Below are 13,502 nucleotides of genomic sequence, written 5' to 3'. Positions count from 1 at the left end.
GAAGTCAGAAGAGGGTGTCGGATCCCCTGGAATTGGAGTTACAGACAGTTGTTAGCCATATGGATGCTGGGATTTGAACCCAGGTCCTCCGTAAGAACAGCCAGTACTCTTAACTTTTGACTTATCTTTCCAGCCCCCTATTTTTATTTTATGTGTATGAGTATATTGCCTGCATGTATGCAAGTGCCACCTTTGTCGAGAATGGAGGTCAGAAGAGGGCGTTGGATCCCCTGGGACTGGAGTTATGGACTTGTTACCTGCCATGTGGGTGCTGGGACTCAAACTCTGTCTGCTGAGCCATCTCTCCAGCCCTTTTTTTTGAAACAGGGGCTCATTATATAGCACTGGCTGGCAGGAACTCTCTATATAGACCAGACTTTCCTCAAGCTCTCAGAGATCTGCCTTCCTCTGCTTCCCAAGTGCCAGGATACAAGGCGTGCACCACCACACCTGATCAATTATTTTTATTTTTAATTGTGTGCAACTGTGTGCATCTGTGTGTGAGTTTGTGCATGTGAGTGCAGTGCCTATGCAGACCAGAATCAGGTGTCAGATCCACTAGAGCTCTAGTTACAGGTAGTTGTGAACCACCTGATGTGGGTGCTGGGCCCCATGAGCATTAAAAGTATGTAACTGCCAAGTCATCATTTCTCCAGCCCCTTTTCTCTCCCCATCCAGCTTTTATTTTATTGTTATTTTTTTTGAGACAGAGTCTCACTGTGTAATCCCAGCTGGCCTGGAATTTGCTAGGTAGACCAGGCTGACCTCAATCTTACAGAGATCTTCCTGCCTCTGCCTCCTGAGTGCTGTAATTAAAGGTGTTGTGACATCCAGCTTTTGTGCATGGGTTCTGGGGATTGAACTCAGATCATGCCTGCATGGCAATCACTTTACCAACTGAACTATCTCCTCAGACCCACAATGCAGTACAATTTTGACTAAATTTTTTTTAACTTTGTCTATTTTATTTTTTGAAATATTTTATTTAGGGCTGGAGAGATGGCTCAGTGGTTAAGAACAGTGGTTGTTCTTGCAGAAGACTCATACACATAAAATAAAAATATAAAATTAATAGTTTATTATTTTTATTTTATGTGTATGCGTGTATTGCCTCCGTGTAGGTAAGTGCACCCGTGTCGTGCAATGTCCATGGAGGACAGAAGAGGCTGTTGGATCTCCTGGAACTGGAGTTACAGACGGTTGTTAGCTGCCCTGTAGGTGCTGGGATTTGAAACCGGGTCATCTGTAAGAACAGCCAATGTTCTTAACCGCTGAGCCATCTCTCCAGTCCCTAAATTTTTGTTTTGTTGAAATATTTATGAATAATTAATGTATATTAATATTATCAATGCACTCTAAGGAATAAGAATATCAAGTGTTAAAAATAACAAAGTAGGGGGTCAGTGAAATGGCTCAGAGGGTAAAAGGACTTGCTGCACAAATCTGAAGGCCTGAATTTGATCCCTGGATTCCAAGGTGGAAGGAGATTACTGACTTCCAGAAGTTGTCTTCTGACCTCCACACGCAGTGAGGCACCCTCCACCCATATAATAATAAATTAAAAAACGAATTTAAAGGCAAAGGGAACACTTGGCATTTAACTAAAAATGATGTGAATGACAAGCAGCAGTCACCGTGAAGCACAGCCACTGTGGCGGGGAAGCGGGCTCTGTCCTCGGGTCTGTTCTTAGCCTCACTCCTTTGTCAGCCACATGGGTTCTCTGAGAAATGGCACTTATATCTTAACAGCATGAAGTAAGGGGTTTGCCTCTTTGCTTTAATATTTTCCTCACAGAGTCTTTACATTTTCATGCATTATGACTGCAGGCAGCTGAGTGGAAAGCAAACCATGGAAGCTGACGAAGACAACACTAGTGAAGGAAAGAATGTAAATTAAATTCTATTCACTCGATTTCCCAGATCCGCTTCTCACATTCGTATCAATCTTTGGGAAAACTGGATAAAATCTGCAAAAGTTTTCATATGCTTCAAAGAACACTTCTTTTCATATTTTTCTTTTTACAGCTGTCTGGCTATCATCACAGAGGAGTCTTGCTATAAGCCTGTTTTCATTTTTTTTTTTTTTTGGTCTTTTTCAGACAGGGTCTCCCTGTAGTCCCAGCTGTCTTGGACCTCATTATGTAGACCAGGCTGGTCTTGAACTCACAGAGATCTGCCTGCCTCTGCCTCCCAAGTGCTGGGATTAAAGGCGTGCACCACCACGCCCGGCTTTGTTTTCCTTTATTACAAAACATTTTATATTAATTTTATTTTTTATGTGTATGAGTGTATAAGTATACCTGTGTCATATAATGCCTACAGAGGTCAGAAGTGATCCCCTGAAACTCGAGTTTCAGGTAGTTAGCTGCCATGTGGGTGCTGGGAACTGAACCCTGGTCCTCTGCATGAGCAGCCAGTGCTCTTAACTGCTAGGCCACCTCTCCAGCCCCTATAAGTCTGTGTTTCTAATCAGCAATGGTACAGATGGAGAACAGGGCAATGATCATTTCAAAGAATGACACCATGATAGTTTTAGAGCATTTTTTTAAAGACGTGAAAACATCTAAAAAATTGTATGTTTTCTAAATTTGTTCATGTTAGTTGTCCAACTGACAAAGCAAAGCCACACCACGCTTGACCCAGTGTTGAGAAGGCTGGTCAGTTTTTAACAACATTGCAATGACAAAGTTAGTAGAATGTCCTGTGGTGGAAAGAGTTCCTTTACGTTCACTTGTCTTGTAGAGGGGACAGACGTAGGCATCTGACTTCACAATCTGAGACTTTTCAGCTTGAAAAAAAAAAAAAAAAACATTAGTAAAGAGAAAAAGAACAATTGTTTTTCCTGTAATAAAATGACCAAGATCTTGATTATAATATTTAAAGATTTTTTTGGAGGGCAGTTTGAGACAAGGTCTCCCTGTAGTCCCAGATGGCCTGGAACTTGCTATGTAGACCAGGCTGGCCTTAATCTCAGAGATCTTCCTGCCTCTACCTCCTGAATGCTGGGATATTAACAGCATGCACCACCACGTTGGTGTTCTTTCTTTTTAACAGTGGGTGGATGAGTATCACTGTGAAACAAGATAAGCAGTTTCATATGGTGTATGATTCTAGGTTAGGAGCTGATTTTAAAGTTTTGATCTCTTATGGGTCTGGAGAGATGGCTTAGTGGTTAACAGCACTTGCTGCTTTTCTAGTTTAGTTCCTCAAATCCACTTCAGGAGGCTCACACCTGCCTGTAACTCCAGCTCCAGGAGATCAGATGCCCTCTTCTGGCCTCTGCTCATATATATGGCATACACTCACATGGAGAGAGAGAAAGGAGAGAGAGAGAGAGAGAGAGAGAGAGAGAGAGAGAGAGAGAGAGATATTGAGAGAGATTGATTAATTTTTTAAAAAGTTTGGATCTCTTAGCAGGCATGAAAAAAATCTCAGGAGGATATGGAAGGGATGGAGAAAGAGGACAATATAGGGAAGAGGGGGCCCAGTGTGGTAGTTCATGCCTTTAGTCCCAGCACTCCAAAGGGAGAGACAGGTGGATCTCTGTGAGATTGAGCCCAGCTTGGTCTACACAGTTGAGTTCCAGGCTAGTCAGGGCTGCACAGTGAGACCCTGTCTCAATAAAAGGGGCGGGGGGAGAAGAAATCAAGAATAGTATATGCAGAGATGTAGAAGAAGAAACCACTTGGAGCTCTAATAGAACTCTTGAGAACCACAGTTGACATTTCCAGTAAACATGAAGTAAACACCAAGAAGCATTAAGTAACTACAGGCATGGAAGCTGGTACTGCCCACTAGCCAGTGTTTATATGACAGTTTGAAGAAGATGAGGGTTCTATTTTAGCAGGTTATTAATAAGGAAAATACACAAGCTCTCATCAACTCACAAGAAGAATCTATGTGCAATTCCTGGAAGCCAGAATATAAGGAAGTGTTGGGACTTTTTCTAAACGAAGACCACCTTTGTCAACTGAACTACATTAACAGTGAAAATATTTCTTAAGTTGGGTGATGATTGTGGGTGATTTGTGAATATTTCCATTCATTATTATTTAAGAGTAAGACAGTTGGGCCTGGGGGTATAACCCAGAGGCATAGCACTTGCTTAGTATGTGTGAGGCTCTAGGTTTGATCACAAGCACTACAAAAAGAGTAAAACTAGAAATAATTTTTAAAAAATGAAAAACTAGAGGAAATGAGACTTTTCTTGACTTTTAGAAAAATGATGATGGTAGAGGGAACGAGAAAGTGGCTTCTCAAGGGGTAACGTTGACCTCCATCCAATGTGCTTCCATCTGGGCCTTGGCTTTCCTGGCCAGGCCTGTGGGTTTCTTATAGCCAGAAAATTGTGACACTAGCTGCAGTCTGCATTGAGCCTTTTTGTATCTCTGCACACTGAGAAAAGGGTGCTCAGGCACAGTATGGGGAGGGAGTTGTAGCAGCTCTGAAATGTTATAGATATGTAAGAAAAGAATAAATAAAATTACATATTTTAATTTGAGAAAGATTTATTGTTATTTTATGTGTACAAGTGTTCTACCTGCATGTATGTATGCATCATGTACATGCCTGGTGCTCAAGGAGCCAGAAGACAGTGTCTAATCCTCTGGAACTGAAGTTACTGATACTTGTGAACTACCATGTGGCTGCTGGGAACCAAATGTAGGTTCTTAACGAGTGCTCTCAACCACTGTGCCAGCTTTCTGGACCCCAAATGATGTGTTTTTTGAAAGATTTATTTTCATTTCTTATTTACATGTAGAGAGAGAGAGAGAGAGAGAGAGAGAGAGAGAGAGAGAGAGAGAGAGGTACTGATGCCTACAGAGGCCAGAAGAGAGCATCAGATTCCTCAGAGCTATAGTTACAGGTGGTTGTAAGCTGCCTAATGTGGGTGCTGGAAACCTAGTGCTCTTAACCACAGAGCCATCTCTCCAGCCCCTAAAATGATACCTTATTTGGGCTAAGAGCATAAATCAGCAGAGCGATTTTCCCAAAATAATATAAATGCCACAAAGTATTTCTAGCATAAATATTTCATCTTTTACAAATTATAATTGAATTAAAACCCAAAAGGTTTGAATAAAAACTTAGAGGAAAAGTTAGTAATATCTGTCCTTATTACCCATGAAATTCAAAGAAATTTTGTTAAATAATATAAATTTACTTGGTTTTATCCATATGATGGGCATCAGGTCAAACAGAAGTTTGGGATGTTGTTCCGCAAGCAATCCACTGCAAAGAGAAATTGATGGGCATTATCAGTTATATCTGAAATTTGCTCCTTAGAACATTGCTAATTGGATACTGGCCTTCAATATAAGAGAGAAACAGAGATAACAGAAAAAAACAATAGATTTTTAAAAAGAAGAAAGGAGGAATTGGAGAGGAGAAGGGAGGAAGAGGAGGTACTGAAGAGTTGAGAGAATGGAAGAAAATTACGGAAAGGCAAAGTCACACCAGCGGGCAAATGTGAACTCCTGCTAGTTTTAAGTATTGCCCATGAAGCAGATGTGGTGCAATCACATTCACCCTCACAACTATCCTGCCCCATGTCCTACTCCGCAGAGAGAGTGGAGGCTCAGTGGTGGCTCACAATCATATCTTTTTGAATGGACAGGGTCAAGATTCCAATGTGAGCTGGCCGTGGTGGCTCATCCTGTAAGCTCAGCACTTGAGAGGCCAGGAAGATTGCTGTAGTCCAAGTTCAGCCTTGGCTACAAAGTGAGACCCTGTCTCAGAAAAGCAAAAGATCTGCCTATCTTGACAGTCTGGTTTTGTTTTCGCTCTGCTCCACTGTTTTCTGGAAAGGAGGGCAGGAAAGAAGGGAAAATGAGTACACAGAGGGCAAAGAAAATTGGTAACTGATGGGGGAAAGCCAGGGGTGACGCACACCAGTAGGTAAATGCTGATGAGGCTGAGGCAGGAGAATGATGGGTTGTAGGCCAGCTGGGACTATATCTTTGCAGGGAATAAAACTCAGTGGAGTAAGGTACAGTGAGGCCTTGGGTTTCATTTCTAGAACAGAGAGAGAGAGAGAGAGAGAGAGAGAGGAGACTAAGTATGCATAGTTGAGCCTCTTCATAACCCTGTCTCAGAATTATCTCTGTAGAACTGTCTTAGCGCTCCCTCTTAAGTGATTTTCCTGACCTCAGTCTTTAATCTCCCTTTGGCAGCAAAGTCCAACCCTGCCTCTGGAGATACAGGATTGTACCTATAAAGGGATTGTTAAAGACCAGGGCCCTAAGGGAAATATTTCCTTTTCTTTTTTAAAATTGTATTATTATTTTTTAAACTAAGTGTAGATGTGTGTTTGTGTTTGGGTATGTGCATGTGAGTACAGTGCCAAGAGTTATAGGCTGCTGCGAGCTACCTGATGTGGGTGCTAAGAATCCTCTGGAAGAGCAGCACATGCCCTTAACCACTGTGCCATTTCTCCAGCCCCTAAGGGAAGTATTTCCTGTCCTTCCTTCTTACCTCTACTTATTTTAACCCAGGAATAGTTTCTTAATACTTTCTTCTTAATTTTCTAAGAATAAAGCTATAAATCTAATATCTCATCAAAATGCAAGCAAAAGATTTCCATTCACTAAATGGGAATTTTATTATATTGTTAGCCGTTTAAAACTGATTTAACTCTACGCATTCCAAGATGGAAAGTAGCTGTTATCAAACAGAAGAAGCAGGAAAATAATTTCAGCTAAGATTTCTACTGAGACCACCAAAATATTAACTAAAATTGCTAATAAAAATAATCAGTCATGAATTGTCCTCAGCTAAGATTGCTACTGAGACCACCAAAATATTAACTAAAATTGCTAATAAAAATAATCAGTCATGAATTTTCCCAGCTTTACACAACTTGTGTAAGGATTCTGGTAATATATGACTTCTCAGAAGAGACTCTTCAGTTTTAAAATTTACGGAAAGGCAAAGTCACACCAGCGGGCAAATGTGAACTCCTGCTAGTTTTAAGTATTGCCCATGAAGCAGATGTGGTGCAATCACATTCACCCTCACAACTATCCTGCCCCATGTCCTACTCCGCAGAGAGAGTGGAGGCTCAGTGGTGGCTCACAATCATATCTTTTTGAATGGACAGGGTCAAGATTCCAATGTGAGCTGGCCGTGGTGGCTCATCCTGTAAGCTCAGCACTTGAGAGGCCAGGAAGATTGCTGTAGTCCAAGTTCAGCCTTGGCTACAAAGTGAGACCCTGTCTCAGAAAAGCAAAAGATCTGCCTATCTTGACAGTCTGGTTTTGTTTTCGCTCTGCTCCACTGTTTTCTGGAAAGGAGGGCAGGAAAGAAGGGAAAATGAGTACACAGAGGGCAAAGAAAATTGGTAACTGATGGGGGAAAGCCAGGGGTGACGCACACCAGTAGGTAAATGCTGATGAGGCTGAGGCAGGAGAATGATGGGTTGTAGGCCAGCTGGGACTATATCTTTGCAGGGAATAAAACTCAGTGGAGTAAGGTACAGTGAGGCCTTGGGTTTCATTTCTAGAACAGAGAGAGAGAGAGAGAGAGAGAGAGAGGAGACTAAGTATGCATAGTTGAGCCTCTTCATAACCCTGTCTCAGAATTATCTCTGTAGAACTGTCTTAGCGCTCCCTCTTAAGTGATTTTCCTGACCTCAGTCTTTAATCTCCCTTTGGCAGCAAAGTCCAACCCTGCCTCTGGAGATACAGGATTGTACCTATAAAGGGATTGTTAAAGACCAGGGCCCTAAGGGAAATATTTCCTTTTCTTTTTTAAAATTGTATTATTATTTTTTAAACTAAGTGTAGATGTGTGTTTGTGTTTGGGTATGTGCATGTGAGTACAGTGCCAAGAGTTATAGGCTGCTGCGAGCTACCTGATGTGGGTGCTAAGAATCCTCTGGAAGAGCAGCACATGCCCTTAACCACTGTGCCATTTCTCCAGCCCCTAAGGGAAGTATTTCCTGTCCTTCCTTCTTACCTCTACTTATTTTAACCCAGGAATAGTTTCTTAATACTTTCTTCTTAATTTTCTAAGAATAAAGCTATAAATCTAATATCTCATCAAAATGCAAGCAAAAGATTTCCATTCACTAAATGGGAATTTTATTATATTGTTAGCCGTTTAAAACTGATTTAACTCTACGCATTCCAAGATGGAAAGTAGCTGTTATCAAACAGAAGAAGCAGGAAAATAATTTCAGCTAAGATTTCTACTGAGACCACCAAAATATTAACTAAAATTGCTAATAAAAATAATCAGTCATGAATTGTCCCAGCCTTACACAACTTGTGTAAGGATTCTGGTAATATATGACTTCTCAGAAGAGACTCTTCAGTTTTAAAATTGTTTTTTTTTTTAAATATTTATTTTTATTTTATGTGTGACTGTATTGCCTGCATGTTTGTAAATGCACCCATGTTGTACAATGCCTGTAGAAGTCAGAAAAGGGCATCAGATCCTCTGGAACTGGAGTTACACATGATTGTTAGCCCTCATGTGGGTGAAGGGAATTGAACCCAGGTCCTCTGCGAGAGCAACCAGTGCTCATAACTGCTAAGCCATCTCTCCAGCCCCTGTTTTGTTGTGTTTTGAGACATGGTCTTAATGTGCACCCCTGACTGGGCTGGAACTCACTATGTAGACCAGGCTGTTCTTGAACTCACAGAGACCCACCTGCCTCTACCTCCTGAGTGCTGGGATTAAAGGTCTGCCACCATACCAGCATCCCTTTGATTTTATATATGGCATTTATATAGCTACAATTAAGCTACTCTTGGGGAGGATTTTACATTCGAAGTACTAACCTGCACCTGTCCCAACGTGCTCCATCAAGATATAGTCCATGAATATAAACACCATCTTCTGGTGCTATGTCAGAGTGATCAAAAGAAATAACCTGAAGAGAGAGACCCGCGTTATAATGCTGTCCTCCATACACTTTCATCCCACAAAGAAAACATTGTCTAAATATCCAGAGTGCATTGAGGAAAAAAACTTGAGAGACTATAATTTTTTTCAGCCATAACATAAATATATGTTATGGCTGTATATATATATATATATATATACGCACAAAATACTGTATAATACTGCTTATGTGAGCATACACATATGTTTGGGTAGGTACATGTGCATGCATGTGTGTGTAGAAGCCAGAGGTCAACCTTGGGTGTCATTCCTCAGTAACCATCCATCTTGTTTTCAAGATAGGGTCTCTCATTTGCCTTGGAGCTCCCCAAGTAGTCTATGTGGGCTTGGCAGTGAGCTCAGGGAACCATCTTTTCCTGCTTTCCCAGAACTAGGATCACAAATGCACACTACCACATTCAGCATTTTTACATGAGTTCTGGGTCTAGAACTCAGGTCCTTCTGCTTATGGGGTGTGGAGGTTTGAATGAAAATGTCCCCCATAGGCTCCAAGTATTTGGGCATTTTGTCTCCAGCTGGTGATGCTGTTTTGGGAGGTCTTAGGAGGTGTGGTCATGCTGGAGGAAGCACGTCACTGGGGGTGGGCTTAGAGAGTTCTTAAGCCTTGCTGGATGCCAGTAACGCTCTGCTTCCTGTGCCTGTGTGAAGATGTGAGAGCTTAGCTTTGGCTCATACTCCAGCCACCTCTGCCGCCATTTCTCCCCCCTCCCCCATGATGGACTGTAATTCCTCTGGAACTGTAAGCTCAAATAAACTCTTCCTTGGTCATGGTACGTCTATCACAGCAACGGAAAAGTAACTAACACATGTGGTAAACACTTTACTCACTGAGTTCTCTCTCTAGTCCTGTATAGTTACTTTTGAAGCATTTTTATCAGGTTTTACTGTGCCTTGCACTAATTTTTGTTAACCCAGAAGAACACTGGATTATTTGTGTAAAATATTGAGATTATGAAAGTTCTGTCCTAGAGACAGCAAGACAAAAATTACATATTTTCTTCATAGAACACAAATAAGAAAAAGTAATATTGATTATATTGGGTCATAATATATAAATTTTACATACTTTTCTTGTTTAAATACATGGCTGACATAATGTCATACTGTTGAGTTTAAGGGGTTACTATACCTCAAATTCATATCCCAGTAAATCAATAGGAATGGTGTATTTTCTGGCAAAATTCTGCATAGCTCCAGTTAAAAAAGCTTGAGTGAAAAAGAAACCAGAGATCCAAAACACACTGGGTTTTCCTAAATTAAGCCAGTCCTATAAAAGGAAAACAAAACACACTATGTCTATTTTTATATGACTGCCACTATACATACAATTCCTGATTTTGATTTGTATCTATTGACCTCACTTCCATCACAACACTCTTTCTTGACATCAGATGCATCCTCTTCCCTCTTTTTTTTTTTAACTTCTGTTACTCTTCTTGGACTCTTCTTGGAAATTCAAAATAATTTCAGCATCAATTTGAGTGCAACATAATTTGAAAGATTCAAATCTTTTGCAGAAGGCCAAACATAAATGATATGATTCATTCTATGACCTGCCCACTGACTTCATCTTACACATGATCTAAAGACATCCCTCTTGTGTTATTCAATTTCTTTAACCCTCAGTCTCCTAGTTTCCACTTCCACTGAACCCTCCAATCCAGACATTCACACCTCTCTGCACCAGTGTGCACTGTCTTCTTGTTTCTCTCTGTTCAATATGATATCATCAAAACACACCTGACCATGTATAGTTTGGATCAGATTTCTCATCTTGCATAATTCTTCAGTGACTACCAAATTAAAGCCTAAACTTCTCAGTCTACTACTTAAGACATTTTACAATCTGGCCCCAAAGTGTGTGTGTGTGTGTGTGTGTGTGTGTATAGTTTTATTTATTATTTTATGTGTATGAATGTACTGCCTGCATGTGTGTAGGTGCACCCATGTCATGCAATGCCCATGGAGGTCAGAAGAAGGCATTTGATCCCCTGGAACTGGAGTTAAGGATAGTTGTTAACCACCATGTGGGTGCTGGGACTGGAACCCAGGTCCTCTGCAAGAGCAGTCAGTGCTCTTGACCACTGAGCCACCTCTCCAACTCCCTCAAAGTGTATTTTTAAGTACCATCTCTTTACTTCCTTTCAAACATTTTACATTCTAATTATCCTGGACTACTTGGTGGTCTTGTCTGTGCTGGGTGAGCATTTTGCTTTTTCTGCCTCTGATAAAATAACAAACACTGCCCTTCTTTCTCTCCTCCTGCCTTCTCAGTCCAAGTCCTTCTGCTGGTAGAATTCTGTGTAGCCTCCTGGGGTTGGCATATGATTCACATCTGGCCAATCATACTTCAAGAGTGACTGACTTTCTCTAGGAACTGACATGTGATACAGTCAAAGTCAGAGATGAAGAAGCTCTTGCTTCAACTTTTGGGGAAAAGCCTTACTCTCAAGTCTTTGGATTTGTGTGATGTAAGGCCATATTTTCTATCTTGCTACAGATAAGAACAGGAGAACAGAGTTCACCAAAGGGAATGAAGCCAAGAGAAATGCAAGAAGCCAGAACCTGGTAACCATGCCTACACCCCAGGTCACATCCTACCTGAAGCCATTTTATCCCTTGACATTTCCATTAATACATAAGGGAACAAATTCACTTCCTGCATATGTCAGAGTATTTGTTACTTACAATGGAATCAGCCCATAACCACAAAGCTAACTGTAAGTTCTTTCCCTTCTTTACAGTATCCATGGTCATTTATCCTTTAGACTCAGCTCAAATTCTACTTCATCCACTAAACAAACTCTGCTCTCCTGAACCAAAACCTCTCCTTTATTAAAGCTTTTAGAATATTTGCTATGTTGATCTTTTATGACTCATCTGTTAGTAAGGTCTATTAATGAGTTCATGTTGGATTTTTAAAAAAATATTTATTTATATGAGTGTGTTGCTTGCATGTATGTAAGTGCACCCATGTTGTGCATTGCCCACAGAAGTCAGAAGAGAATGTCAGATCCCATGGACCTTGAGTTTCAGATGGTTGTTACTCACCATCTGGGTGGTGGGAACTGAACACGGGTCTTCTTCAAGAGCAGTCAGTGCTCTTAACTGCTGAGCCATCTCCAGCCCTTCATGTTTTTTTTCCCCTCCCCACAGATTACATGGCTTGTTTCTGACACCATAGTGGTGTCAGGGAATCACAAACAGAACTTTCAGAAATATGTCACTTGAGTTTGACCTCATTTTCTGCTCTGTACTTCAAAATACATTTATGTTGTAATATTCTAAAATTTTGGTTAATCAGGAAACTGCTAATCACATTCCATTCAACTCAGAGATATTAAAGTCAATTATTAATATCTCTCTACACAACAAGTATATATTGGTAGTCTGTGGTAATTTTAGGTGATATTTGAATGAATTTTTAGCTTTATTAATACATATACTTTACAGAGACACCCTCTGCCAGCTCTGTATTGGAGGAGAGCAGGATGCAGCCGCTGTGTTGGAACCCAGTTGAACTGGACCATACACTGACAGCTGTATAATTCTTTGAAAACAATTAAAAATGTAATTGTAAAAGATAGTGAATATAACACAACAAGGGTGCAGGAGTCCTAGGGAATCTACCACTACACAATCCCTCAATAGTTCAAGTGTCTGGAAAACTGTAGAGTTCTATGTACTGAAGCTGAGTGCATGTCTGCCTTCTGACACAACCATTTCACTTCTGCATAGACAGAAATGCAAGTAGCCACACCATATACTATAATGTGTGTAATGTCTTCAAGCACAACTGCTCACAGTGGAAAGTGTCCAAATGTACATCAACTGGTGACTATAAATCACTTGTAGTCTATGTACACAGTAGGACACTACTCAGCAAATAAAAAGGGCAACGCTACCAATGACTACGACATGAACCTATCCCTCAAACGTGTTGGGAGGAAGAAATCACAAAAGTAGATATAAGATCCCATTTATTCTACAACTGAAATGCAAATGTCAAACTAGAACAGTCACACATGATACATGGTGATCGAAATCAGAACAGTAGTTATGAAGGTCAGAAAGTGGAATAGACTAGGAAGGAGGTACAAAGGAATTTTCTGGGGTGCTGGAAATTATCTATGTCTTGATCTGTAAGACAGTTACTGGAGCACACTCAAAGGTAAACATTGGTTGCACCAGAGTTCAGATTGGTGTCGTTTATACTCTTTATTATGTTTATTTTGCACTGTAATAAAAAAAATAAGTTTCAAGTCAGTCACCTGCTTAAAACAGAAATCTGTAGCCAGAATGTTGCCTGTCATATGAGAAAGTCAATTATTGTTTGCCCAAGTCTCTGACTCTCCCTACAGTCTGCTTTGCCCATGTCCCCAACTCCTCTGCTGGGGGGGGGGGATTAGAGTCTACTCACTCACCTCAGAGGCTTTACCTGCTCTGAGACATGTCCAGGCAAATCTAGGAAAATTACATAGTAAAGTCCTGTCTCTCTACTTCCATTTCCACCTGCTGCTGAAAACAACCTTCACAAGGAAGTCTTTAAAGACCCTTCAAATAAGGTAGAAAACCATTGCAGGCTTTACAAGCTG

At 40.7% G+C, this 13,502-nt stretch overlaps 1 protein-coding gene across 1 annotated transcript in view; it reads right to left on the bottom strand.

Annotated features, from left to right (window-relative positions):
• Positions 1–2,597: 2,597 nt before the first annotated feature.
• Dnah12 (dynein axonemal heavy chain 12) overlaps positions 2,598–13,502 on the bottom strand; it is a 218,243-nt gene continuing 207,338 nt past the window's right edge. Inside the window, exons 71-74 of the mRNA XM_017802268.2 lie at positions 10,037–10,174; positions 8,784–8,875; positions 5,165–5,232; positions 2,598–2,788 (exon numbers count right to left, since the gene is read on the bottom strand). Coding sequence (XP_017657757.1) covers positions 2,598–2,788; positions 5,165–5,232; positions 8,784–8,875; positions 10,037–10,174 — 489 coding nt within the window. The remainder of the gene's footprint in view (positions 2,789–5,164; positions 5,233–8,783; positions 8,876–10,036; positions 10,175–13,502) is intronic.

Source organism: Nannospalax galili, unplaced genomic scaffold (genome assembly GCF_000622305.1).
Source record: "Nannospalax galili isolate Female #2095 unplaced genomic scaffold, S.galili_v1.0 scaffold505, whole genome shotgun sequence".
Classification (NCBI taxonomy): Eukaryota; Metazoa; Chordata; class Mammalia; order Rodentia; family Spalacidae; genus Nannospalax; species Nannospalax galili.
The sequence above is the reverse complement of the archived record's forward strand: the minus strand, read 5'-3'. Positions and strand labels throughout refer to the sequence as shown.